This window comes from Emys orbicularis, chromosome 5 (assembly GCF_028017835.1).
Source record: "Emys orbicularis isolate rEmyOrb1 chromosome 5, rEmyOrb1.hap1, whole genome shotgun sequence".
In the NCBI taxonomy this organism is placed as follows: Eukaryota; Metazoa; Chordata; order Testudines; family Emydidae; genus Emys; species Emys orbicularis.
The window spans coordinates 95,737,209-95,764,904 of record NC_088687.1 but is presented as its reverse complement, the minus strand read 5'-3'; the positions used below and the strand labels follow the sequence as shown (position 1 = coordinate 95,764,904).

The 27,696-nt window shown below is 42.9% G+C and overlaps 2 protein-coding genes across 2 annotated transcripts in view; both read right to left on the bottom strand.

Moving 5' to 3' along the window:
- TXK (TXK tyrosine kinase) overlaps positions 1-4,368 on the bottom strand; it is a 28,405-nt gene extending 24,037 nt beyond the window's left edge. The window contains exons 1-5 of the mRNA XM_065404674.1: positions 4,301-4,368; positions 3,985-4,084; positions 2,922-2,939; positions 2,385-2,575; positions 97-162 (exon numbers count right to left, since the gene is read on the bottom strand). Of these exons, the coding sequence (XP_065260746.1) occupies positions 97-162; positions 2,385-2,575; positions 2,922-2,939; positions 3,985-4,084; positions 4,301-4,368 (443 nt within the window). The remainder of the gene's footprint in view (positions 1-96; positions 163-2,384; positions 2,576-2,921; positions 2,940-3,984; positions 4,085-4,300) is intronic.
- Positions 4,369-22,637: 18,269 nt separating this feature from the next.
- Positions 22,638-27,696, bottom strand: part of TEC (tec protein tyrosine kinase) — an 81,926-nt gene continuing 76,867 nt past the window's right edge. The window contains exons 16-18 of the mRNA XM_065404565.1: positions 25,975-26,093; positions 25,439-25,596; positions 22,638-22,724 (exon numbers count right to left, since the gene is read on the bottom strand). Coding sequence (XP_065260637.1) covers positions 22,647-22,724; positions 25,439-25,596; positions 25,975-26,093 — 355 coding nt within the window. The 3' untranslated portion in view covers positions 22,638-22,646. The remainder of the gene's footprint in view (positions 22,725-25,438; positions 25,597-25,974; positions 26,094-27,696) is intronic.

The window sequence follows — 27,696 nt, the reverse complement described above, 5'->3', positions numbered from 1 at the left end:
TGACATAGTAAGGACTGAAAGAGCAGGCCCTAAAAATGTACAACCCTAACCAATTCTCAGGGAGGAGGCACAATAATCATTTTCAAGTGTACTTACTCATATGCTTCTAAATTATTTTGCTCGTTCTCAGTTACATAATTGCTGGGAATTAGGCCTTCATTACTAAAATAAATACAAATGAAAGATATAACACAATGTAAAGTATTAATGGGATTAAAATGTTAATATTCCTTTCACTTAACAAGAGGGCAACTAACACTTTGGCCACATATCAAGTATGAGCTATGTTTCTGTGAATTCAGACAGTCATTGAAGGAAGACCCCAGGATTCTTCTTATCAACCTGGTGATTTTTCAAAGGACAGATGATGGGCAAATACTGTCTGTATGAATTGTTCAGTATGGGAGTGTTCTCTGGAGAACCAGGAAGTGGGTGAATTTGTGTTGCCAGCTCTGCACAAGACCCACCAGGTGGCACTGAAGCCTAGATTTTACCTTTGAATGCATATGCATGGCAAATGCACACATTAGAAAGCAGAATGTGGCTCAAACACTAGATTGAGTTGCATACAGGGCCGGTGCAAGGAAGTTTCGCGCCCTAGGCAAAACTTCCACCTTGCGCCCCCCCAGCCCTGCGGCAGCTCCCTGCCCCCCCCTCCGCCCTGAGGTGCCCCCCCCCCCCGCGGCAGCTCCCCCTCCGGGAGCCGTGCGGCAGCTCCCCACCCCAGCTCACCTCTGCTCCGCCTCCTCCCCGAGCACGCTGCCCCCACTCTAATTCTCCTCCCAGGCTTGCGGTGCCAAACAGCTGATTGGCGCTGCAAGCCTGGGAGGCGGGAGAAGTGGAGCAGCGACAGCGTGCTCGGGGAGGGGGCGTAGCAGAGGTGAGGTGGGGTGGGAAGCCCTGCGGCAGCTCCCCCCCCCCGCCCTGAGGCACCCCTGCGGCAGCTTCCCACCCCCCTGGCCCGGGGAGCCGTGCGGTACCTCCCCACTCCAGCTCACCTCTGCTCCGCCTCCTCCCCGAGCACGCCGCCCCCACTCTAATTCTCCTCCCAGGCTTGCGGCGCCAAACAGCTGATTGGCGCTGCAAGCCTGGGAGGCGGGAGAAGTGGAGCGGCGACCACGTGCTCGGGGAGGAATGCTGTAAAAAAAAATTGGGGGCACCGCTTTTTGGCGCCCCCAAATCTTGGCGCCCTAGGCAACCGCCTAGTTCGCCTTAATGGTAGCACCGGCCCTGGTTGCATATATATATATATATACCTACATTTTACATAATTGCCAATTATTTTAATTCCCACCTTCTAAAAGAACCAGTTGCGCTCAAGGTTATTACGTATGTCAGCGAGCTTGTCACTGTACAGTTCCTAGAGGAAGACATGGTCCCTGCTCCAACGGGTTTACAAACTAATTTGGACAGACATTGCAGTTCAGATGCACAGTACACCAGATGACTGTCTAATCTCTGAACAAGCCAAATTCTTTTATATGTATCTGGTGGATTATCACTGAGCCTCTAGGTGGAAGAAGTGTGTTTAAAGGAGGGATTTGAATTAGGAAGGGATGGTTATTTGGCACATAAAAAAAAGCAGCTATTCCATACATAAGGGGAGGTGGAGGTGTGGATGAAGACATTAATTTGAGAGAAGGGGGACACAATGAAAGCATTACTGAGGGAAGATGGACCATAAGTGAAGTTCAGATCCAAACTTTTTTTAAAGTTCAGGGGTATTTGGATCTAGGATTTTGGTTCAGGCAGACCTAACTCTAAAAACAATATTTTACTGAATTACATACCCTTTCTACAATTCTGCCATCAGCTACAATGGTGCAACCCTAGTAACTTCAATATAAGATATCACTGTATGAAACTAGATGGGAAGATAGGCACAAGTGTGACTGAGAGCAGAAATTGGCTTAATTGCAGTACATCTATCTAGATACTTATATGACTGTAGTTGCTATCTTATCTGAATGCCATTTCATCACACTCACACAACATTTCTTCTGATTCACTGTATTGTAAAATACTTTACAAATTAAGTATGAAGCACCAGATTTTCAAAAGAGCTCAGCACCCAACAGGTCCTAAATGAAGTAGCCAGGTTTCCAGAACTACTCAGCACCCAGCAACTCACTCTCTTCTCAAATTCCCAAATGCTGCTCTTGTTTAGCCTGGTGTGTGTCTGTCTAGATTCTAGATTCCCATTATTCTCAATGGGAGATGCTGGGTGCTGAATGTTTTTCAAAAATCTGGCTGCTTCGTACAGATGCCTAACTGGGAGCCGAACACTTTAAAATCTGGCCCTAAAATATATTTATGCCTCTAATTTTTATTTTTTTAGGAAGATAGATAGAAACAAATGGGTCCAAATATGCCTCCTCTCTTACCCATACTGGTCTCTTGCCTTCCACCAGTGGGGGTCATACTTCTCAAGGATAATGTATTCTTCTGATTTCCTGAGTGTTAAGTCACAGGGTCCTTTGGCAAAAAAATCATAGAGTGCAATGACTCTGATTTTCTCTTCATACTCTTCAGGGATCTGTGGGGGTAACGCTGGTAGTGGCTTCCTCTTTGATTGCTGAACAAATTGCCTGTCACACTGTTGAGAGAAAAAAATATCATAATTGGTTTACATTTCTTTCCCTGCTTATTATTAGTAGTATTATTAGTAGTAGTAATATTTTATTTTATTTTTATTCTTATGTTGTCTCTGTTCCTGAAAGAAACTGATCACGATTCCTTCCCTCCCTATGCCTTATCATCCAGTCAGTTGCACTTGCAAGAAGGCAACAGAGTACAGTTGATTGCACGTGGATAACTGTTACTCAAGCCAAAGTTACACTGACAAAATAAATAAATAATATGCATATAATGTGACTGTAGCCAAAATAGAGCATTTCCCCCACCAACGTGCTTGCAGTTACATTAATGCGGTATGAATTCTGGGACAGCTCCTCAGCTGATGTAAATCAGAATAGCTCCATTGAAGTCAATTGAGTTACACCAGCTGGGTTTGGAGAACATTGCATACATGGTTAACTTAGCAGCAGGAATATAAACATTTTGTTTTGCATGAACATAGGGCCTGGTTTTGCGCTCGGTTACACTGTTGTAAAGTTGGGAGGAACTCATCAAAGTCAGTGGAGTTAGGCCAAATGAAAGTAAAACCATACTCAGGTCCTTCGTGTCTGGAAAAAATACATAACAATGTAAATCTTCTAAATCTTTGCACTCTTATTAAAATACTCTTTACAATATTTATATGAAGTATGTATTATTGCAACTTTAAAGATTTGGCAGGGAGTAGTTACACTAGTGCAGTGGTTCTCAAATTTTTTTTTCGCGGACCACTTGAAAATTGCTGAGGGTCTCAGCGGACCACTTAATGATCTTTCCAAATGTTATTTGTACCGTTAGCTAACTATTGTGAAGCGCTTTGGACAAAAGCGCTATATAAAAAAACCTTAATAATAATTAACATTTTTTGTTCTACAAATAAAAGCACACAACTCATATTTTAATATCAGTAGTCTTACCTTTCTACTGCGATGGATGTGCCCTCTCTCCCCCACCACAGCAGCCACATAGCTGAGGCTGGGAAGGAGGACCGTCTCTTCCCAGCAGCTGGAATCCTGTAGCTGGGGAAAGTCGCCTCTTTCTCTGGCCGCCGCAGCCCTGCACGTCCCAAATTCCCTCCACCCCCTCTATTCACCCCACTGCTCCCTCCCACCTACCCCCTATTTCCCCAAAGGCCACCACCTCACCTTACATGTGTGTCTTCTCCAGGGTCCAGGCACCTAATTAGTGGAGCCATGCCCTTCATTTTCTTGTGTGCGGCCACCCAGGCACGCACATTAGAGGGAACTATCCACATTTTGAGAACCTCTGCACTAGTGCCTGCTCTGGCATATATTCAGTGTCTGGGCTTGGATATGTCACTTAACCTCTTTGTACTTCAGTTTCCTGAATCTGTACGATTTTACTTACTCTGTGCTTTTGGGTAGACACATAGGAGAGCTGTTGTGACATTGAGTATCCAGCCATCAAGTCTACGTCATTGTCCAGGCTCAATTTTGTTCTCACTGCTCTAATTTTGGAGAATAAAAACAGTGCTTGTGAGAATATATAGCACCAAACAGATTAGCTGTGGGGGAGGGAAAAGGTCTGAAAATTTTTACAAATTTTAGCAGATTTACTGAAAACTGAGGGGTTTTAGAACCTTTTATATGTGACTAGTTTGAAAGCAAATGACTTATTTTGATTAGCTTAATTACTGGCAAGTTGAAGCTAAAATTTAATTTACCTTTTCTGCACTGAACAGCAGCAGCAGCAAAAAACAGACTGGATGGTGTGATCTGAAAACAAGAACATTTTCTATATTTTTAGTACTGTTTTTGGTTTACTGCATTGAAGTGTGTAATAGGTTCTTTGCCACGAACTTGCTGTGAGACTCTGGGCTAGTCACTTGGGACCAGATTGTGGAACATTTACTCATGGGAATAGTCCAATTGAAACCAGTGGAACTACTTAAGTGAGTGCTCGCCAGCATAAGGAAGGACTCCACAATTGAACCCCTAACCTTTCCGTGCCTCAGTTTCCTCATCTGTTGAAGTTATCAATGCTTTCCCACTTCTGTAAAGCACTTCGAGATCCACAGATGAAAAGCACTATACAGGTGCTAAGTATTGTTCCTATTTACAGATGGATAAATTATTAACCACAGTGAGCAGTACAATAATAAAATGCTGATTAGGCTATTTTTTCTTAATGAATACATAGCACCAGAAGAGCCTCTGATGTTATAAATGTCCTCTTGTGAGGTGTGAAAAATCTGCAGAACCAACCTGGCATCCATACACATTTTTTATGTTGAGCTCCCTATTCATGTTTTGCCTGTAATACAGTCTTGCTTGTAGTGTACTCACCGTTCTTGGCTAGGATTTAAGAGAAACCCTGTGTGGTTATACTAGATTGTTTTAATCAGTGTGGAAGCTAGATATCCAAGGAGAGCTACAGATTCCTTCTGTATGCAGCAACCTTTATATCCTTCCTGTCTCTTCTCTTCCACAGGGGACACTACATTCTTGTCATTAGAAGATGCTCTAAAGACACATATTAGGTAGTGTCCTTCCCTTAGGACTGAGTATTTTTCCAAATTTATCTTTCATGCATGTTCTTTTCAAAGTCACACTAATGTGTTCAGTTTTTTATTCCCTCTTCACCATTTTTGGTTTGTTATGCCCCCCATCTGGGATGATGACCCAATTTCATTTAATTTACATGTGAGGGATTTGGATGAAATATTTCAGTGTAAGTAATAAGAAAATCCATTCTCTATGTAGTCTAAATCTACATAAGAGAGGAAGTATAGTATAATGGTTAGCACATAGGCCTCTGAGTTAGAGCTCTGGAGTGTTAATCCTGGCTCTACCATGTTTTCACTGCGTGAGCATGGGCAAGTTACTTATAAGTTAACCTCTCTCTGCTTCATTTTATCCATCTGTAAAATGGAAATAGGACATTGTAAGAATTAAGTAATGTTTGTAAAAGAGCTTTAGCATCTTTTGCTATATAATCTCAGTGCATATCATTATTATACGTCTTTCAGGTACAGAAGCCTCCAAAACAAGAGCTCAAATCTGATCTCAAGAGAGTTAGTCATACATTACTATTTATCTTGTATCACAGCTACTATGTTTATGCAATTCCTCCTATACTGCTTGCAAATGAACAAGTGGAGAGAAGAGATCTAAAGGGGTCAGCGGCAGCAAGATAATTGACCTTTATTTGACCTAATTTCTGGATGGATGACACCTGGGGTGGGAGAGGGGGCTTGAGCCAGGTTTCTTGGTTGGAGATTGCATGACCTTTAGGCAGCTGAAAGAGAAGGGAAAGTTAGGCAGCTGATATATGGCTGGGTGTTCCCATAACCACTAGGTTGTGGGTGGTTTAGGCAGCTGTTTTGGAACTGGAGGAGCTGCTTGAGTTGGAGTCATTTTAAAGATGAGTATATGTTAGCATAGCACCGCAAGGCAGTTTACTAAGAATCTGTGTACCATAGCATTCAAAAGGTTAAGTGGCCTTATTATACTTGGTGAATTATTTGACCAATAAAGATATATACAGTATTTAACAAATCTTACACTATAAAAAGGGAAAGAGAATGGCAAAGTTCAGGGAGATAAGATCAAAATTAGTTCTTAGTCAGAAAAGGAAGAAACCTGTGGCTTATGCTTGTTTTGCTTTGAAAAGTTACCAGTGAAGCTTGTGGGGGCAATTTGCCATAGACCATGACATCCTGTGAAGAGCCTATAGTGTGGGACTTTGACAAGCCCATTTTAATCACAAGATATCATAAACCGCTTGATAAAAGTTTCCAGTGACAGCTATGGAAAATATGAGGATTGGAAATGCCCAAACCAGCTGACATTAATTTTTTTTTTTTTTTTTTAAAGAAGCCAGATTAAAAAAGCTGTGTGCAGTGAGATAGGTTTGTTGCATTACTTTCAATTGTTCATGAAGCTATCACCTTGCTATTTAAAACTGTTGCTGTTTAGCTTTGCCAGAACATGCTTTCTCCTACTGGTGCTTGCTGTAATTTCTAGTTTATTTACCATATTTTTCCAGACAAGGAGCTATAAACAAGAAAAAAGAAAAGAGTGTTTGCAACTTTCAGTATCTTAATATCACTGGTCTATGTTTACCTTCAAAAGGAGAAATTCAGAGGGAAAGTCTGAAATTGTATTGAATTAATTACTGGAATGGTGTTAGATGGCAGTGTGGAATTCCAGGTGCTGACTTTTGAATGAGGTGAACTGACATTTGTCCATTAGAGATATCAAGGTATTTTTCATTACCCAAAGTGTTTCAGTTGGGGGTAGTGTTTGCCCCTGACTTAGATAGCGTATTGCCACCATGCACTGTTAAAGAGCTTCTACGTTCCACCATAAAGGTGTCTACATTTCAGTGATGGGTCACGTAATCCCTGTATATCTCTTCCTTGCCTTAGTGCTGCAAGGCTCAATTAACATTTGTAAAGTACTTACCAGAGATATTTAGATCAGGCTCTGTAGAACTTCAAAGTATTATTAAAACAACATTCTTAAGTACACTGAAGATCTGACTATAATCACAAATGCAAATGAATTTAGAGTTCAGGCTGGTTTGAGTAAAGGTGGAATATCAGCCCAGGAATTTTCTGCCTTCACTGAATTTCAAACTCTTTCTGTAAAGTATAGGCACTTTCCACACTTGAATCTACTTTGCTAGGTTAAAAGAAACCAGCAATAAATGAAATGTCTGTAATGCATTTTACATATATCCTAATCTTCTATTTACCAGCTAGTCTCTTATAGTGCTTAAGGAATCCTAACAAACTATGGGCTGAATCAGTAATTAGGATGTTTCATGGTATGCAGTGTAGGTCTCTATTCTGCACTCCTTACTTGGGCAAAACTTTCACTGAGTTCAGTGTTTTGACTGTTTGCCAGAAGCTGGGATTGGGTGACAGGGCATGGATCACTTGATGATAACCTGTCTGCTCATTCCCTTTGGGGCACCTACCATTGGCCACTGTCAGAGGACAGGATACTGGGCTTGATGGACCTTTGGTCTGACCCAGTATGACCGTTCTTATGACTGAAAAAGAGTGCAGAATATGACCCATAATCCAGTAACCGTGGCCTAGATTATCATCTCTTGCAGAGAAATGAGTGTGAAAGGCCTGAGAGGTAGGGTGGTTATGTGAGGTTTGCTGCCCTTCTTTCTTCTTCCTATCCTACCATATCCTCCTCTAGCTCCATGGAGTTCACAGGGCGTGAGGTCCTAGGGAAGGGACATCCCCAGCTTTGTAGAGGCAGATCTGTTTGCATGCATTGTTCCTGATTTGGCCGTCTCTCTCTCCCTTGCAGCACCGCTTCTGAAGGAGTTGTTTTGTCCTTGCATTGATTCCCACTTTGGCTACTCAGTAGCAGCTGCAGAGTGACTCAATGGGAGTTAAAGCTGTGAGCTGTCTTATTGAAACACCATATTTCTGGTGGAAATCTGGCCAATCAGCCAGGGACAGCATCATGAAATAAGAAGTACTGTGAGAGTTCTTCAGAGACTACTGAGAGTTGCAGGTTTTAGGATTTGATTCAATGGGGCTAGTTACATTTGGATACTTTGATTTAAAACACTGGAATGCTATTGGGATATCCCAGGTGAAGGCCTATTCAGGTGGGCTGCGTAGGCCGTCACATCTTGCAAAGTTACTGGTGAGCCTGCTATTTACACAATACATGTGACACTTCTTTCTCATTCTGACCTCCTTGATTAGAGAATTTGCAGTTCACAGACCACAAAAGTGACACAATAACTCATAGTGACGCTGCAGCCCTTATCAGGAAGAGAAGATGACCCATACCTGTACCTCTAAACTTTAGATTCTAAAGTATCCACCGCAAATGTCAAAGTGCTTGGCTCTCCGTGTGAATAACTCGATTAGACTTGCTCACATCATAATCTTGTGCTAGCAAGACAGGAAGTTATATACACACAGAGCTGACTCCAAGTATTGTAGCAATGATTAATAAAGTGGTACAGGAAGCCTGCACTTCCTGACAGAAGCACATGCAGCATATTGCCTCACATAGACATCTCTACACTCTTTATTACTTATTTTTTTAAAAATCCCTCCATTCAAGAGAGAGAAGCCAGAACTCAAAGTGCAACAGAGAGAAAATTAACTTCATTTGGATACAAAAAGCCAAATTCTGTTTTCTTTAATGTACATGAGATACTTGAGAGAGAAAGAAGAAATGATCACAGAACTAAAAATTTAATGGTAACTGTGATGCTCGCAGACCAGGTGCCAGCCTATGCCAAGGCTTCTTGGCATAGGTGGTGGGTGAACCCCCGCTTGGGGGAGGCTAGCCTGCCAGCCCCACCCCTTCCACCCAAGACCCTGCCCCTTCACGCCAGACCCCTGAAATCCCCCTTCTACCCCATAAAAGGAGAAGCCCTGACTCTGAGGGGTTCCCGCAACCAGAGGAGCCCTGGCCCGCCTGCCCCAGCCACACATTGGGCCGAGCCACTGCTGCTGACCCCCTTGACCCACTGCCCCCCCCCCCCCACCTCCGCTGACTGCCGGCCCAAGCCCTGGGCTGAGCCACCAGTCTCCCTGAGTGCCAGGCCAGCCCCAGGCAGAACTACCAGCTCCCCTGACCCCCGAGTGCCTGCCGAGCCAAGCTGCCATCCCCCCCGCCAGAGTCGGGCCAGGCCAAGCCGCCATCCCCTTAGTGCCAGCTCCTCCCACCCCTGAAGGCCCTGCCCCCCTGTTGAGCTGCCAGCCCCAGCGCCCGGCGGAGCCTCGCCATTCTGCTGGCTCTCTGCATCCCTCCTCACTCCCCTGTCCGGAGGAGGAGGGACACGGCGAGCAGCAGGGACCTTGAGGGTGTGTGGAGTGGAGGAGGCAGTAGGAGTCTTGGGGAAGGGTTGGGGCCAGGTGTCCGACAGCGGGTCAGTGGCAGCACCAGGGAAGGCAAAGGCTTCCCTGGCCTATTGTACCCGCTGCCCATGCCTCTTGGCCTCAACTGCACACTGACAAATGCATAGCTGGAATTCAGTCTGGCTCTCGTGTGTTAGTATTCTTAAAATAGATATTAGATTGATAAAAATGTGTTTAGAATTTATGAAATGCTTGTAGGTTGCTACATACATTAATCTCACTTATAATTAAGGCTGTGAGTCTGTCACAGAGGTTGCGGAAGTCACGGATTCCATTACTTTCCACGACCTCCATGACTTCTGCAGCGGCCAGTTCTCTCTGCTCAGCTGCAGAAACGTGAAAGGTGGGGTGGGCAAATTTCAACAAAATAAAGACATCTCAAATGGATGATGAACTGCCCAGGAAGGAAAGGAAAGAACTGTTTAACTCCACTGTTCTGCCAGCAATGATATACGGAGGAGAAAACTGGTCAATGACGAAAGCAGAGAAAGAAAAATTCGCTGTCACCCAGAGAGCAATGGAAAGGCGAATGTGCAAGATATCGCTCCGTGATCACATACCAAATGAGGAGATCAGACGGCTTACAGAGGTGACCAATGTAGTGCAGGCAATGTACGACGCAAAGCAAAGATGGGCAGGTCACATAGTATGCAGGTAAGACAATAGGTGGACAACCCACACCATTGATTGGATCCCCAGAGACCACAAACAACCGCTGGGCAGACCGAAAACGCGCTGGGCCGATCCCATGACAAAACTCTTTGGCCAGAAATGAAAAGAATGTGCTTGCAACAAAATAGAATGGTGTGGCATCGACCTGCGTTCGTGGAGGGACGGTCGAGGACAAGCCAGACAAAGGTGACAAAAGTGATTTATAGTAGAAGTCATGGACAGGTCAGGGGCTGTGAATTTTTGTTATTGCCCATGACTTGTCCATGACTTTTACTAAAAATACCCATAACTAAATCATAAGCTTACTTATAATATCTGTATCCCATTTATAAGGTAATATTTAAGTGTTTGCTCTGTGACTGCAAAAGTGTTTGTTCTGAAATCACCAGTCAGGAGAGAAGCATGTCCAAGTGTGAAATACTAGTTTGCCACATGGAGTGTTACGTCTTGCCCACTAAGAAGGCTCATTGGAACCAAATGAACCGTTGTGAAGCATCAAAGAACAAAGACTTGGTTGATCGCTCTCCCTCTGCACATACCATGAAAAGGAGACATGCAGGTGAACTCATCTCATCAGTTTGAACTCTGGGGGAAGACTGTATGTCTATGCTGCTTGTACTTGGAGAGGGCAAGATTTCTAAGCATAAACAAGGGATTCCCAGTGCCTGGCCTGGGTGAACGCTAGGAGTACTTATGGAGCTTGCATATTATAGCAGCTTCTATTACCTTTTGGAACCTAAGACTGTAACTCATTTGTGTGTGTATGTTTACCTGCTTTAACCTTGTAAATAACTCTCATCTTTCTTTTTCTTGGATAATAAATGATTAGTTAATTTATTATAGGATTGGCTACAAGCGTTGTTTTTGGTGTAGGAGCTAAAGTGCAAGTGATCTAGGGTAAGTGACTGGTCCTTTGGAACTGGGAATAACCTGAACATTGTTAAAATAACAGGAGTACTTGTGGCACCTTAGAGACTAACAATTGTTAGACTGAACATTGTTGTGATTTTTGATGTAAGGGACCATCTATCAGAAAGGCAAGCTTTACCTGGGTGGCAAGATAGGTTGGAGTACCCAAGGGGACTGTCTGTGACATCCTGTTAAGGCAGCTATAGTGCCTGAGGAGTTCACACTTGAAACTTGGTTGGTGAAATTTAAGTATAGAACTTACAACCAATTTGGGGTGTGTGCCCTGTTTCTCAATAGTGTGCACTGAGGTTGGTACTCACACTCCTGAGCCACTACAGACATCTTGACAGTAACTTAGGTACAGGTGATCATGACTTGATCATATTTATAATGTGCAAACAGAATCAAGTCCACATCTGTGATATATATATACTTGGTGCTTTATAAGGGACAGTTTCACAAGGCTGAAAACAATTATGAGCCAAATCAGCTGGGAGGAAGAATTTAATCAGAAAAATATGAATGATAATTGGGAATTGTTTAGGAACATTTTCCTAGATGCCCAAAAAGCCACAATCGAGGAAGAAGGCCCTATTGATTAAAAACAGACATGGTTTAGAAAGGAAGTAAAGGTAATATATTACAAATGGAAGAAACGGACGTTCATAGTAATGAATATAAATCAGAAGGTAAGAATTATAGAAAATTTATAAGGGAAGCAAGGGGACACAGGGAGAAATCTATGGTCAACAGAGTTAAGGATAATATGAAGGAGTTTTTTAAGTATATGTGGAACAAAAAGAATCCTAACAATGGTCTTGGTCCATTACTAGATTGATATGGTAGAATTATTAATAATAATGCAGAAAAGGAAAAGTGTTCGATAATATTTCTGTTCTGTATTTGGGGGAAAACAGATGATGTAATATCATATGATAACACTCTTTCCATTCCACTAGTATCTCAGGAGGACGTTACACAGCAGCTACTGAAGTTAGACATTTTAAAATTAGTGGGTCCAGATAACTTGTATCCAAGAGTTTTAAAAGAGCTAATGAGGAGATCATTGGCATATTAAAGATGATTTTCAATAAGTCTTGGAACACTGGAGAAGATTCAAAAGACTGGAGAAAGCTAATGTTGTGCCAATATTTTAATAGGGTAAACAGGATAACCCAGGTAATTACAGGCCTGTCCTTCTGCCATGGATCCCAGCGGATACAGGACTTGATTAATAAAGAATGAAAGGAGGGTAATATAATTAATGTCAGTCTCAACATAGTTTTATGGAAAATAGGTCCTGTCAAACTAACTTCATATACTTTTTGGTGAGATTACAAGTTTGGTTGTATAAGGTAATAGTGCTGATGTAATATACTTAGCCTTGTGTAAGGTATTTGACTTGGTACCACATGACATTTTGATTAAAAAACTAGAATGAAATAAAATTAACAAGGCACACATTAAATGGATTAAAAACTGGCTAACTGACAGGTCTCAGAATGCAATTCTAAAGGAGGAATCATCATCAAACTGGTGTATTTCTAGTGGGGTTCTGCAGGGATCGGTTCTTGGCCCTACACTATTGAACATTTTTATTAATGATTTGGAAGAAAACAAATTCATTACTGATAAAGTTTGCATCTGACACAAAAATTGGGGGAGTGGTAAATAATGAAGAGGATTGGTCACTGATACAGAGCAATCTGGATCTCTTGGTAAACTGCGCACAAACAGACATGCATTTTAGTATGGTTAAAGGTAAATGTATGTATCTGGTAGCAAAGATTGTAGGCCATAATTAAGGCTAAGTTGTTGTCACGGATATTTTTAGTAAAAGTCATGGACAGGTCACGGGCAATAAACAAAAATTCAAGAAGCTTGTGACCTGTCTCAAACTTTCACTAAAAATATCCCTGACAAAAGGGGTAGGTGGGTTCAGCACCCACTGCTGCAGGGACTCCCAGGTCCCCCACTGCTACAGTGCGTGGGAGCTCCGGGGCCCCCCTACCCATGGGGCTGGGCAGCTGCAAGGGTCCGCTGTCTGCCCGTGGTGGCTGGGCAGCTGCGGAGTCCCCCCACCACCCAGGGGATGGGAGATGCGGGGGCAGGGCTGGCTTGGAACTCCAGCTCTGGGGCAGAAAAAGTCATGGAGGTCAATGGAAGTCACAGATTCCATGACCTCCATGACACAATCGTAGCCTTAGCCATAATTACATGATGGGGGAACTCTATCCTCAGAAGCAGTGACTCTGAAAAAGATTTGAGGGCCATGGTGGATAATCAACTAAACATGAGCTCCCAGTATGACATTGTGGCCAAAAGGGCTAATGCAATCTTTGGATACAATCTCAAGTAGGAGTAAAGAGGTTATTTTACCTCTGCATTTGGCCATAGCGTGACCACTGCTGGAATACTGTGTCCAATTCTGGTGTCAACATGTCAAGGATGTTGATAAAATTGTAGGGTTCAGAGAGAAGAATGATTAAAGGATTAGAAAACATCCCTTATCATGATAGATTGAAGGAGCTCACTCTATTTAGCTTAACAAAGAGAAGGTTACGTGACTTGATTACAGTCAATAAGTACTTACAGGGGGAACAAATATTTAATAATGCTCTCTTCAGTCTAGCAGAGAAAGGTATAACATGATCCAAAGGCTGGAAGTTGAAGCTAGACAAATTTGGAAATAAGGTGTACATTTTTAACAGAGTAATTAACCACTGGAACAACTTACCAAGTGTCATTGCAGAGTTCTTCTCCATCAGTAACACTTTTAAAATCAGGATTGGATGTTTTTTAAAAAGAGATGCTTTAGGAATTATTTTGGGGAACTTCTATGGCCTGTGTTATACAGGAGGTCAGATTAGATGATCACAACAGTTACTTCTGCCCTTGGAATCTATGGATCTCTGAAATAGAATTTTGCCTATTGACTCTTATAGTTTAAACATTGTTTTTACACACTTTCTCCCTGAATTCATGTTGTGGAAGGGCATGAGCCAAACCCACTGAAGTCAATGCAGAGATTCTCATTGACTTCAGTGGGCTTTGGATCAGGCCCTTAATGGAGTAGCTTGCCCTTTGGAAAAACCCTTTGCATACACCAGAGGAGGTTGCTGAACAGTAATGATGATGCTCACCACACACACATACACACTGTCTGCCTGCCTCCACCCTAGTTATGTGGTTCCAAGATTTCACTGTTTTTATCATTAATTTTTGTTGATTTCAGTGGGAGTCTTGCCTCAGTAAGGAATCCAAGAGTTGGCCCTAAATGCATTTTCCAAAGGGAACATGTGTAGTAGCTGTTGAGGTTTAAAATATTATAACCCACAGACATAATGGGACAGGGCACTGGAACGAAAATGCCCTTTACTCCTTTTGCTGTTAATATGAAGATGTATTTTTGTTTTCAGTAAGTAGTTGTTTGGGAATATGTCTATGTAAATATGTCAGCTGTGGTGACAGCACACTTTTCAATCCTTACTTCTCTGAATGGTGGGCTTTCACTTAAGCTACCAAAACATAGTCAATGATTTAAAATTTATGCCAGCTGAGGATCCGGCCCTTTGGCTTTATAGCTTGTCATGCATTTTGTCTTTGGTGGTAATGGTAAGAATCTCATTTCTCCAGACATTTGGTAGTCTGAAACAAAGCTACATATTGCTCCCAGATAAAATAATAATCTAACAATGGCAGGGAAATCACAAGGGGAAAGTCAACCAGTCTTATAGCTTGCCCTCTCCTCCCCAAAAGTGGCTGGAAGGAAGACACCTGTCCTTAAAACAGTGACTAGTTATATGTTCTGCTGACTAGCTGACAAGTATAAATCAAACACCTGTGCAAAGCCTGAAAGCCATATTGACCAAAAGGTCTGTGAGACCCAGACTTAGGATTCAGTGATTTCTGAGGCACCATTTTGAAGATACCTGCAGAGATATAGGTGCAGGAGACATAATAAATGGGAAATGGGTAACCAAGAGTACCCTGAGGCATAGTTAGTTGACATGTTGAGCAGCTGCCATCATAGTAAACAATCTAGGAAAGGATCTGCGACTGGTTCTAGCTATGCACAGCAGAAGAGTGGTGTGCTGGGTGCCAGAGGAAGGGAGGGGGAAGAAAAAGATGTGCCTGTGGGGCGGAGGAGAGGTGGGTTGCTTGAGGAGACGCTACAGAGACAGTTCTGTGAAAATTAAAGGTGGCATAATGAAAGTGCAGGAACCCTCTGATCTTTGAGATGTTCCCATTGCTGCTAAATTCTACACTGGAACTACAAGATTAAGACTATAGATGCTGCACAAAATTTTAGGGCCCATGGGTGCCCTTTAAATTGATATAGCTGCCCATATATGTGGCCAGTATATGCATAAGAATATGTGCCACTTCCTTCAGATCTCCTAAATATAAATTGCTCTAATTAGAGTGGAATCTGTTAGCTAGACAAAACCAACAGCCAAGGTAGAAATGTATTTTTCTTATCACTTGTCTTTTATAATCTAATACTCAGATTTTTTTTATTTTGTTTTGCCATTTCTGATAGAATGATGCTAAACGTTGATAATTAGTCTGATTCTAAGCAATCATGTTCTTGTACCAAACTCCGAACACCACTTTGTTTTTCAAGCAGATTGAGTTACTTGTGTAAATTGGTACATTGAGGCATAGTCCGCCCACCTAACCTATCTTTGCTCATCAAAAACATCTCATTTGTGACATATAGAGTGTCCAACAATTGATTAGATATTGCTTGCCTTTCATCCAGACTGAAAAAAACTATAAAATCATGTCCTCTTGGAAATCAACAGTAAAGTTTGCTTCTAAAACTACATACTTTTTCCCAAACCAAATGTTGTTTTTCCACTAATAGAAAAATATTGAAATTCCTGAAGTTTTATCACTTAGCTCTTGATTGAGCTGAATTCTTCATAATCAGAAAGTTTGCCTATAATTCTGTTAAATTTCCCTGTCATGTCTATGCACGACACACTTTTAAGGACAGTCCTTTGGTTTCTGATCCTCTTGTGTTCCCCGTTTGTAGAGTTCACTAGTCTGTATGTTGGTAACAATAGTAGCTTTGCTGAAGCCATCATAGCAATTTTGTGAAGTAATTCGGAAAGTTAACACCAACAATTTTAATATGCATATTAATATGACAATTTCAGAGCAGGATAATTGGAAAATATGGTGATATTTATGCAGCTCATTGCTAACTAGTGTACAAAACAGAACATAAAGCATAAAATACATGGCCCACTTTACTTACAGGTAGAAAGAATCATAGTTGATTGTCTGCTTGTATTCAAATAAAAATTCAATCCTTTCTTCTTCAGTTGTTGTGTCGGTAACAGTAAAATCTCTCTAACTGAAATCCTACCTCAGAGAAGAGGTATGTTTTAGCACAGGCAAAATTTAGCCCCACCTACTTTCCTGTTTTAAAAAAAAAAAAAATCAGAGGCTTGATACTAACCTCACACCAGAAGTATTTCCACTGAAGCCTTGTTCTTGTATCACATTTTGCTCTACAGCAGAATAACTGAAATCTTGATACCTAGTCTACTTTAAAAAAAGTCTGAAACCACAAAGAAGATCAGACATATACCAGAAGATTTGGTGCAATTCAGGCAGATTTTCTGTGCCTATTGTTATATGAAACCAAGTAATAACAATGAAAAGAGTAAGAAAGGAGTTTCTGAAGGGTGATTGAACTTGTCCAGGGGAAATTACAAGATAGCATTTACAGATTTCCCTTCTGAGTATTAAAAAGTTGAATAAAGCAATGGACTATAATGACAAGCTGACCCAATCCAAAATTAATAATTTGGAGTCTAGACTATATTTAAATCAAGTGTTTTGATGGAGGACAGCACTGGAATTCTATCTTTACTTTTTAGATAAACTTCAGTAAAAATTCATATTTAAAAGTACGTTAAAATAACATAACTTTGATTGCAAAGTCACAGATCAAAAGTTAGGAAATGCCAGATTTACAGTTTCTGATGAAACCTTCATTCTACTCCTTTGTGTCCATCCTTCGCACTGAATTTGGCAGGGATCCTGTGGGGAAAATAGTATGGGATCATGTAATTAAAGACTATCAAAACAAAAGCTAATCAAAATACAGAATTTCTGAGTTGCGGGAAATTTCGACATTTAAAAATTTCCTGCAAAATGGAAATTCCATACAATTTTCATTTAGAAAACCGACACATGGTGTTTCTGAACTGAATCACAGAAATATAGGGCTGGAAGGGACCTCGAGAGGTCATCTAGTCCAGCCCCTTGTGATGAGGCAGGACCAAATATACATAGAGCATCCCTGGTAGGTGTTTGACCACCCTCTTCTTAAACATCCCCAAAGATTGGGATTCCACAACCTCCCTAGTCCAGTCCTTAACTATCCTTATAGTTAAAGTTTTTCCTAATAGCCAACCTAAATCTGCCTTGTTGCAAATTAAGCCAATTACTTCTTGACCTATTTTCAGTGGAGAGCAATTGATCACTGTCCCCTTAACATATTTGAACACTGTTATTAGGTCTCCCCCTCATCCTTCTTTTCTCAAAACTAAACATGCCCAGTTTTTGTAACCTTTTCTTACAGGTCAGGTTTTCTAAAAACTGTTATCGTTTTTGTTGCTCTCCTGTGGCCTCTCGTCAGTTTGTCCACTATTTGGCTCTCCTCTGGATTCTCTTCCATTTGTCTAATTGTTTCTTTAATTGTGGCATCCAGAACCGGACACATTACTCCAGTTGAGGCCTTACCAGTGCCAAGTAGAACAGGACAACTACCTCTCATTTCTTACATATGACACTCCTGTTAATATACCCCAGAATGATATTATGAAATATTCTCCCAGGATCATGGCAGGTGCAAAATGAAATTGTCGTGATTCTTGTCAATTTTACAGCTGCTATTCAGTGGTGGACAGCCCTGAAACTATCAAGAGGAGTGTACATTTCAGTCAGCAGCTGCCAGAGTCTGTGACTCCAGGGCTGTCCAGCGCCCAGGGCAGCTGTTCACTAGGCTGTGGGAGAGTACTGGAGTAGGCCACTCTGCCTGGTGGGGTAGCCCTGAAGTTGCAGACCCTGGAAGTCCTGGGGGTCCCTCGCCTTGAGACTGTCCATATGGCAAGGCTACCTCAGAGCAGTGGCTCCTAGAGGCCCTGTGGTTCATCGAAAGTGAATTGAACCCAACGTGTTTTCACAAAACATTTCAGGTTCAACTATTTGACATTGTCTGACAAATCCCCATTTTGCTGGAAATTCCCCAACAACTCTAATTCTGCACTAACTAAATCTAGCATTTCTCAACTTTCATATGCTTGACTTTGCACCCAAATAACTTTCTTTTAACTTGGTATTTTGTATGTAATTTCCTGGAGGTTTTATTTTTAAAAAAGGAAAATGGAATGTATTACTATAACAACTCCCCTATCATGCATCATCAGAAAGGTCTGAGCCCTGTAACAGAGTGATTTGTCTCCATGGGCTGGAGGTTTACAGGATGAGCTGCCTGAGAGGAATCAGGTGATTGCAGTTTAAAAGGAGTAGGACATTGTAGTGAAGAATGGGGGGTGGGCAGTTTAGGAAGCTGTGGCAGAGTCTGAAAGCTCTCTGTGTAGGGAACGGGACTGCAAAGCTCCCTAGGCAGGGAGGCCTGGGAGAACCCCATATCAAGCGGGGGGGAAGAAAAAGCTTGATTTAAAGTTTATTTGAATAGTCCAAGAGGGGAAACTGCCTGTAACATGACTGTTGGCCACAAGGGAGCGCATGATACTGTTTTCCCAGTTACAAGCGCCAAACCTTCAACACAGACTGCTACCACTTGACTATGTTAGCAGGCAGCACCCAAAGTATGTTATCCCAGGGAGGAGATGGCAACTGACACTATGTGCTGGGTCTGGGACATTTACAAGGGCCTACTGAATGCACTGTCTCTCTGTTCTGCCCTGAGAGTTGGGGGAGCTCCTGTCCCATGTGATGCCTCCATCACATGGGATGGAAGGGGGGTGGATTTGGGATGTACGAGCAGGGCTGACCAGAGGATTCAGGGGGCCTGGGGCAAAGCAATTTCGGGGGCCCCTTCCATAAAAAAAAGTTGCAATACTCTAGTAACATGTATTTGGAAATGTAAAAAATAACCAGTGAAATACATTCAAAAATTAATTTTTAATAATTTGAAAATACACTAAATACATTATTTAAAAACATTAAATGCTTGAATGGTATGTATACATTTGCAATTACATAATGGGCTGTCACTGGGTGATGGTGATGGTTGGTGCCAATAGGCTGTCGCTGCCTGGGGGTGGCGCTGCTGTTGCCCAGGGCTGGGTGGAGAGCTGGGCTCTGGGTCGGGGGATGCCCGGCTCGGAGCTGAGGGTGTGGGCTGTGGGGGGATGGGATCAGGGGGTGCCTGGCTCAGAGGGGCTGGGCTCGGAGCTAGGGGTCAGGGCTGTGGGGGGGATGGGGTCGGGGGGTGCCCGGCTCAGAGGGGCTGGGCTTGGAGCTGGGGTCAGGGCTGTGGGGGGGGATGGGGTGTCCGGCTCAGAGGGGCTTATCATGCTGCTTACCCCTGCCTCCCCTCTCCCAGAGCCTCAGCGCGCCGCGTCCAGGAGCGGCCCTGGACAGCGCTGCAGCAGCGTGGTGGCTCCAGCGGAGCCTGAGCTCCCGCCGCTCGGCCGCAGCTCGCAGCCCTGCCCCCTTACCACGCGGCTCTGAGCGGCAGGAGCTCAGGCCCCGCCCGAACCACGCCGCTGCAGCGCTGTCCAGGGCCACTCCTAGACACGGCGTGCTGAGGCTCCGGGAGAGGGGGGGAAGGCGGAGGCGGGGGGGAGCCTCCGACATTCTCGTGGGGGCCTGGGGCGAATTGCCCCACTTGCCCCCCCCCCCCCCCGGGCGGCCCTGTGTACGAGCCATGTGCTGGGGGTGGTTGCGGGACAGGGTAAACCCAGCTGCTACAGATGCTCTGGCAGGTTCCAGGCTTTCACAGTATAGCATGTGCTGCTGCTCCTACTTTGGTGGCTGTTTGGGGCTGGGTCTTTAGAATATTTGTGTTTGCTTATTAGTTTTTCATGTGGCCGTAATTTTTCTGTGCAATGCTAGCAAGAGAATCAAAGTGGTGTTTTTCAACAGTTCACAACTCAGTTAAACCTGAGTGGAATTTCATGGGATAAAGAAAAGCCTCCTCTCCAGTCCAAAGACTTTCTCCTTACTAAATTTAAAGGCCAGCAGCAAACAATGGAGGGGCTTGAGTTTTTCCAAAAACAAACAACCAACCAAATAAACAAAACACAAAACAAAACAAGTTGCAAGAATCTTTTTATAAGGTAAGTGTGAGGCAACCCAAGTACAGGGTTCACTACCAACTTCCCCTGTAACTACTTGGTTTGAAATTTAATTGACCATACTATTATTCTACATGGAAAACTCTCAGTGACTTCAATAGAAAAGACTGCTGCATTAGGCCCTAGTTAATAATCCCACCAATTTATCACCTTGTATGCATATTACACATAAGTTGCATATGGGGACCTTTGGTGAGGGTTAAGGGAGCTCAGTCCTATATAGCAACCCTCACCATTTTGCATGATCAGACCCATCATGCTTTTGTAAACCACATCCCACATCAGCTGCACATCTACTGTAATCCTTACTGTTATTCAATAAAATTTCTAAATATGTAATATTTCATAATGTGGCTCAGGGCTGTATGTACTATCTGTATTTAGCCTCTGATACTGAATCCTGCTGTAAGTAATTAACATACCTATCTAAAGATGTTCAGTCCTATACATCCCTGATGTAACTCCATGGATGTCAACAGTTATACCAGCAATATGTTTGGCCAATAAATCATTATCTGTCAATAAATCAATGACAAACTGTTGTTCAAGTTTCCAAACAATTAACATTTGGTTTATTATACACATACTGTAGTATGACATTTGCTATTAAGACTATAAAGCGTATTTCACAAATGTCCAGGGACAGAATGATAGAAAATCTGCCATTTTAACAGAATTCATAGTACATTTTCTTTCATCCACAGATGCCATATGCCACATTGTATGTGTAACATATAATATAGAGTAACTTGTTGTTCTTTAACATTTTCAGGAACAGAACACTTACATTTCATATAAATAAATGTGTACAGTATACATTTACAGTACATATGGTATATAAATTAGTTAATTGTTAATCAAATTCAATGTCTATAGTCCATTGAAAGTCAGCTGTCATGTATTGTGCATGCTGTTTATCGCTATGACTGGCCTCAGGACTGGCCCCAGATGCTCTCTGGGTGAAAAATTCCCAAGAAACACTTCCTGGCATAAAATAAATTAGGGCTCAATCCTACAGTGAGGGCTTTGAGTGCTACACTTGAGCCACTGGTCTAGGCTGTTGACCATGGTGCTTTGTTACACCCAGATGAGAGAAGTAAGCTGAGTGGAGTGGGTAAAACAGACTAATGGCATAGCAAGAATATTGGCCCCAGTATATGGCATAAAGCAGTGGTGGCAACCTGTGGCCTACGGGCCGCGTGTGGCCCATCAGGATAATCTGCTGGCGGACCGCCAGACAGTTTGTTTACATTTGCACGTCTGCCCGCAGCTCCCAGTGGCCGAGGTTTGCCATTCCCGGCCAATGGGAGCTGTGGGAAGTGGCAGTCAGCGCGGCCCGCAGGTTGCCCATCACTGGCATAAAGCATCAATCAACAGGCTGTGAGAAATAATATTTCAGGAGAACCTCTAGAAGCATTCCTATGGGAGTAGGTGGCCCTCACAAAATGACCTTGCTTTTAGTTTTTAAGCAAAGCTCTTCAGTATACAAGCAGCTCCTACTACTAACTGGCAGCAAGAATAAATGAAACTCATAAACATGGACACTATATACATCATTTGCATTTACTGGTTTGCATTTAAGTGTCTGTACTTTTGCCATATCCTATAATTTGCTCCATGCATCAATCCCAATTTTTCACTAACCCCATGGTAACTCTTCAGAGAGGGCATTGGCGGTGTGTAATGGAGGCTGGGGGAGGCTAAGCTCCCCCAATCCTCTGCTAATGCTCCCTGCTGCAGCCCCAGGACTGGGCTGTGGCAGGGCTTAGAGCTCCTCTGGGAGGCCTGGGCTCAGGGCTTGGCCCTGACCAGCCAGCCAGGGTTCAGGGTTCCTCCAGACTGCTCCGGGTGCCAGCAGGCCAGCCCAGGCTCGGGGCTGTTCCAGGCACCAGCCAGGGTTCAGGGCTACGCTGGAAGACTGGTCGGTGAGAGTGAGGCATTGGATGGGGGAAGGGCCTCAGGCAAAAAGGGCAGGCGGCAGGGGGCTAGCTTCTCCGAATGCAGGCACGCGCAGCCCATGTTGGTGAATATATTGTGCATGTTTCTTTCTATTATGTGGAACTTTCTCCGCATGACTGCTGAGGAAATGCTAAGTGTTAATGCTTAGGCTCTCCACACTTCATTCAGCAACACTCAGAAGTTTGCAGGATCATGCTCTTAAAGAATAATGCCATGTCTCTTGAATGTTGATTCTTTGCTGTACTATAGAATTCTTGTGCCTCCGCTCCTCTTCTTCAGAAAGCATCTTCACTCTCCGCTATCTCATCAATTATACGCAGCAAATCTTCAAATGTAGGGCGTCCCTCAGGTTTCTAGGAATTAAAATGCTTTGTTGTACTGCCAGTTACTAAAGTCACATCAGAAAGATTTTATTTTTCTGAAGCAATAATGTGTACAAAATAAAATAGCAGGAAAAATGTATGCATAAAAAGATAAAAATGTCATTACATTTAAGCAGATCAGAGGCAGCAGAAAGAAACATGGCAGGTAAATTTCTATTAACCTAAAGTATTGCTAGAACATCTCATACCCGGTGAAGCCATAAAATGAGGTTGTATACTATTCTATTTCTTATTAATCTAAAATTAATTTAGAACCTCACACAGTGCTGAAAATGTTATACAGCATTATTTTTCTTAATAGATTTCTAGGTGGAAGAAGGTTATTGTGTTAATAAAGGAACTGCCATACTGAATCAGACCCAAGAGCCATCTAGGCCAGTGGCCTGTATCTGACAGTGGCCAGCACTAGATGCTTCAGAGGAAGGTGCCAGAAGCCTCTCATTAGGCAGAAGTGAGAATTTGCCCCTCCTTGTAAACCCTTTCGAGATTGGCCTAAACTCTGCAGCATGAAATTTAACATCCCTTCTAAAATTTATGTTAGCCATAGCTATTGTAACTCTTGTTATCAATATAAATATGCAATCCATTTTTGAATGGATAAATTCTTGACCTCAACAAGAATCATGTGTCAATGAGTTCCACAGTCTAATCATATATTGTGTGAAAAAATATTTCCTTGTATCAGTTTTGAATTTACCACCTTTTATTTTCATTGAGGGTCTCCTTGTTCTTGTGTTATTAGACAGCAAAAACAGAAGATCTTGACCTACCTTTTTTATACCATGAATTATTTTATACCCAGCAAATCGACTGATTCTCTTATCAGGCTTCCTGACTCTGATATGCTTGAAGAATGTCTTGTCATTTTTAAAAATACCTTTGGCTAGTTGTTATTCAAAAGCATTTTGTTCGATGTTGCTGCCTCTGATCTCTTTCAATGTTATGCACTCAATATCCTTTTCTTGATCTGGAGGTTGTTAGTAGAGGCATACTAATATATTTATAGTCTTACAGCTTGGGATTTGTATCCATAGATTCAACTGCATGGTCCTCTCATTGGATTCTATGGAATATTTTGGATTCAGCACTACTCCCTCACCACTTCAACCTTGTCTGTCTTTCTATATAGTTTATGGCTAACGCTACGTTTTAGTCACCGGTATTTTTAGTAAAAGTCATGGACAGGTCACGAGCCATAAACAAAAATTCACGGGCCTGTGACCTGTCCATGACTTTTACTAAAAATGCCCACTCTAACTAAAACTTGGGCAGGGGGCCGCGGGTGCTCGGGGGGGGGGGGGGGGGACGGTCTGGGGGCACCACGGGTGCTGGGAGAGGTGGCCTGGGACCCTGCTGGTGCTGGGGGTGGGGGGAGCCGAGCCGTGGCACGCAGCCCAGGACTCCTACTGGTGCTGTGGAGGTTTGGGGGCGCTGGTAGGGGCTTCCTACCCAGTTCCGCATCCCTGCAGCTCCTAGCCGGCAGGGGCAGGGGCCAGGACAGGTGCTCCGCTGCTCCCACCACAAGCACCAGCTGCCGCAGATCCCATTGGTTGAGAACTGCAGCCAATGGGAGCAGCAGGGGTGGGGCCTGCGGGCGCAGGCAGCTCATGGCGTGGAGACCCCCGCCCCTCTGCCACCTGTGAGCTTCAGGGGGGCCAGGGAGCCTCCCACCCCAGGTAAGCATCCCCCATGCACTCCCCAACCCCCTGCCCTAGCCCTGAGCCCCCTCCCACACACCCAAACTGTTGCTGCTGGCACAGGGGCTGCCTGGCTCGGGCAGCCCCTGAGCCAGCACTAGCCACTGCAGAAGTCACAGAGGTTTTTTTTTTTTATTTTTTTTTATTAATGGAGATATCCCATCTCCTAGAACTGGAAGGGACCTTGAAAGGTCATCGAGTCCAGCCCCCTGCCTTCACTAGCAGGACCAAGTACTGATTTTGCCCCAGTTCCCTAAGTGGCCCCCTCAAGGATTGAACTCACAACCCTGGGTTTAGCAGGCCAATGCTCAAACCACTGAGCTATCCCTCCCCCCTGCTCTCTGTTAATAACTGCAAGTTAATTTTTTCTCGTCACTTTTTTTCTTTTTATTTCCTTACCTGTGTAACAACCTCTGGGCATCTAACCACCTTGTTTATTTCAAAGTGCTCCCATATGGTCACTCCAATACCCATCTCTCCATCCTCCATGTAAATCATGGCCACTAAAACCATCTTATTCTTATTCCCCATTTGATCTCTCCCTGTCACCCTTTCCTTTTGTCATCTTCCATTGGCTCCTTCTTTGACACTCCTCAAATTTTAAGACTCACCTTCAAGAATATACCAAGTTCCAACCTGGCCTAGATTTCTGATCTTATCTCTTATTATGTTCTGCCCCTGCTGATCCATCAACAATAGCAGTTTAACTGCCTTGTTCATTTCCCCCCCCCACACCTTTCTCCATGTTTCTTTCCATAGTGCCTGTATGCACGGAATACCCTGCCTATTCTGATTCACCAAGACTCTACTCTCTCCTCTTTGAGTTCCTCTGGAGGAAGGGATACAAGGAGGGATCCTCAAGGCTACCTCATGGTTGAACAGGGTGGCTTTTGAATAAAATGCAATCAGAATTTTACACTGATAATTAGGTGTGGTAACAAAACTCAGCTTTCGGGGGGTAAAGAAAGGACAGAAAAAGAAATATACCTCATGCCAGCACATCACCATCACTTCATACACATTCTTGGTAGCTAATTTTGGCCGATACAGACGCTGTCCTTGGCTAACCATAGTTACCACTTCATAATTTGTATTTTTCTCAAAGGGCATTTTACCCTCAGTAAATACTTCCCACATTAGAACACCTGGGAAATGAAAGGCATTAATAGATTGTCAAGTAAATAACAAATACTTCTTTAAAATACTTGTATACCACTAACTATGGATTTGTTTTTTTGAATGGTATTGTGTTCAGTAAGGGCCCTATCCTGAAAAAGCTCAGTCCCCTAACTACCCAACAGGCCTAATTCACCTAACATCTGTGTAAATAAGAAGTAACTCCACTGACTTCAGTTGAATTACATCAGTGGAAAACTGGGGCAAATGAGAGAAGGATCAGGACCAATGACTTCACTGAGCATCTCCTAGGAGGTTTGGATTCTCCTTTAACAATTGGACCCTAATTGCTTATTGGTGAATTGAAAAAAATAATTTTCTTATTTAATTGCTAAAGAGTGTCTTACCAAATGACCAGACATCTGATTTGCTGCTGAATCGGCTATAATTAAAAACCTCTGGGGGACACCACTTTACAGGAAATTTAGCACCTGAAGAGCTTGTGTACTGGTCATCAAGAACGTACCTAAAAAACAAAAGCATGTGATATTTCCAGTCTGATTCCGTTTCTGAAATCACCATTTACGTCATGTTTGTTTGTATTTTAGGAGTCACATTGCCACCTAGTGGTTAGTGATTGTTAGTCTCACAAAATGTATTTGAAAAAAAAACCTTCAGTAATAGTGCTAAGGTTTTATTTATACCTCTGTTAACTCTTCTCATTGTTGCACAGTCTTCCCTTGTAGTTATTAGTTTCATACTGTAGGTCAGGGGTTCTCAGACTGGGGGTCGGGAACTGTCAGCATCCACCCCAAACTACGCTTCACCTCCAGCATTTATAATAGTGTTAAATATTTTAGAAGTGTTTTTAATTTATAAGGGGGGTCGCACTCAGAGGCTTGCTGTGTGAAAGGGGTCACCAATACAAAAGTTTGAGAACCACTGCTGTAGGTCATGTATGAATTACATTGTTACACTGAGGAAAAGAGCTATGTGAAAAATGCCAGTTTCTTACTCAACAGAGATCTGGTGCTCATGGGACAGTTTGTGTTCAGATATCATGTGGGTACACAAGTTGAGTAGATGGGAAGGGTGAAAGGAACCAGGCACAGTGCAGTTTGACAACAACTGGCACCATCAAAGTCCCTGTTCTCAGATTGCTTCCTCATAGTGCCCCCACAGGGACCCGTCAGTGGAGCTGGCAAGAAGTGTAGAGAAACTCCAAGAGAAATTGTACCACCCTGTGGCACCGTGCCTCCCAGTATTCCTGCATCACCTTTTACTCAGATGACAGGCTATCTGGGGCCAGTGTATCCTCTTTTCTTTATTTACAAAAATAATGTGTTACAACTGCTAACCCTGCAGTCTGACTACATCTACTGAAGACTAGGTTCTATTGTGCTTTGTGCATCATCAACACAATTTTCAGATTCTGTTTAGAGAATCTTTTATCATAAGAAGATTGGGAAATGGGGAGAGCCAGAGATGTGAAGGTTTTCATTTTCTTCTGTTTTGTTTTCATGAACAAATGTTGTCCAACTTTATTCCTTGTGATAGTGCAAGAAGAGAGAGCCCATCTTGACTTTCAGATCCCAGGGTGGGTTTATAGGGTTGGCAGTTAGAAAACTCATTTTATGAGTTGCTAATTGAACACCTTTGATAAAGAAATCATTGAGGGTGACTAAATATAGAACCCACCACAACAGAATTTTGACAGAGGAAATTTGAGTGAATTTTAGGTTTTAAATGGGTGAGATTATACTAGATTATCCTAATGAGGGCAGATAAGGAGCAGGCAGGTTTCCTGATGAACAAATGTGTCGACTGGCATAAGGCAAAAAGGGACTTCTAAGGTACAGAAAGAGGAAGAGTAAAGTGGGGAAAGCTACACTGTTTCATGAACAACCGTTTTCATTTTCTGAATACAAAGTTGGTGATGACAGTAATAAACAGGTTTTTCTTCAACACTGGACATGGATGTCTTGTCACTTTTAAAAATAATATTGTAACCAATGCAAGCAAAATCCAATTGTCCAAATGTATCTGAGTTCCCATAATAACAATACTTTAAGGATTTCAAAACACTTTACAATCAATTATGGCCCATTATACCCATTGGTAAGAGGCCC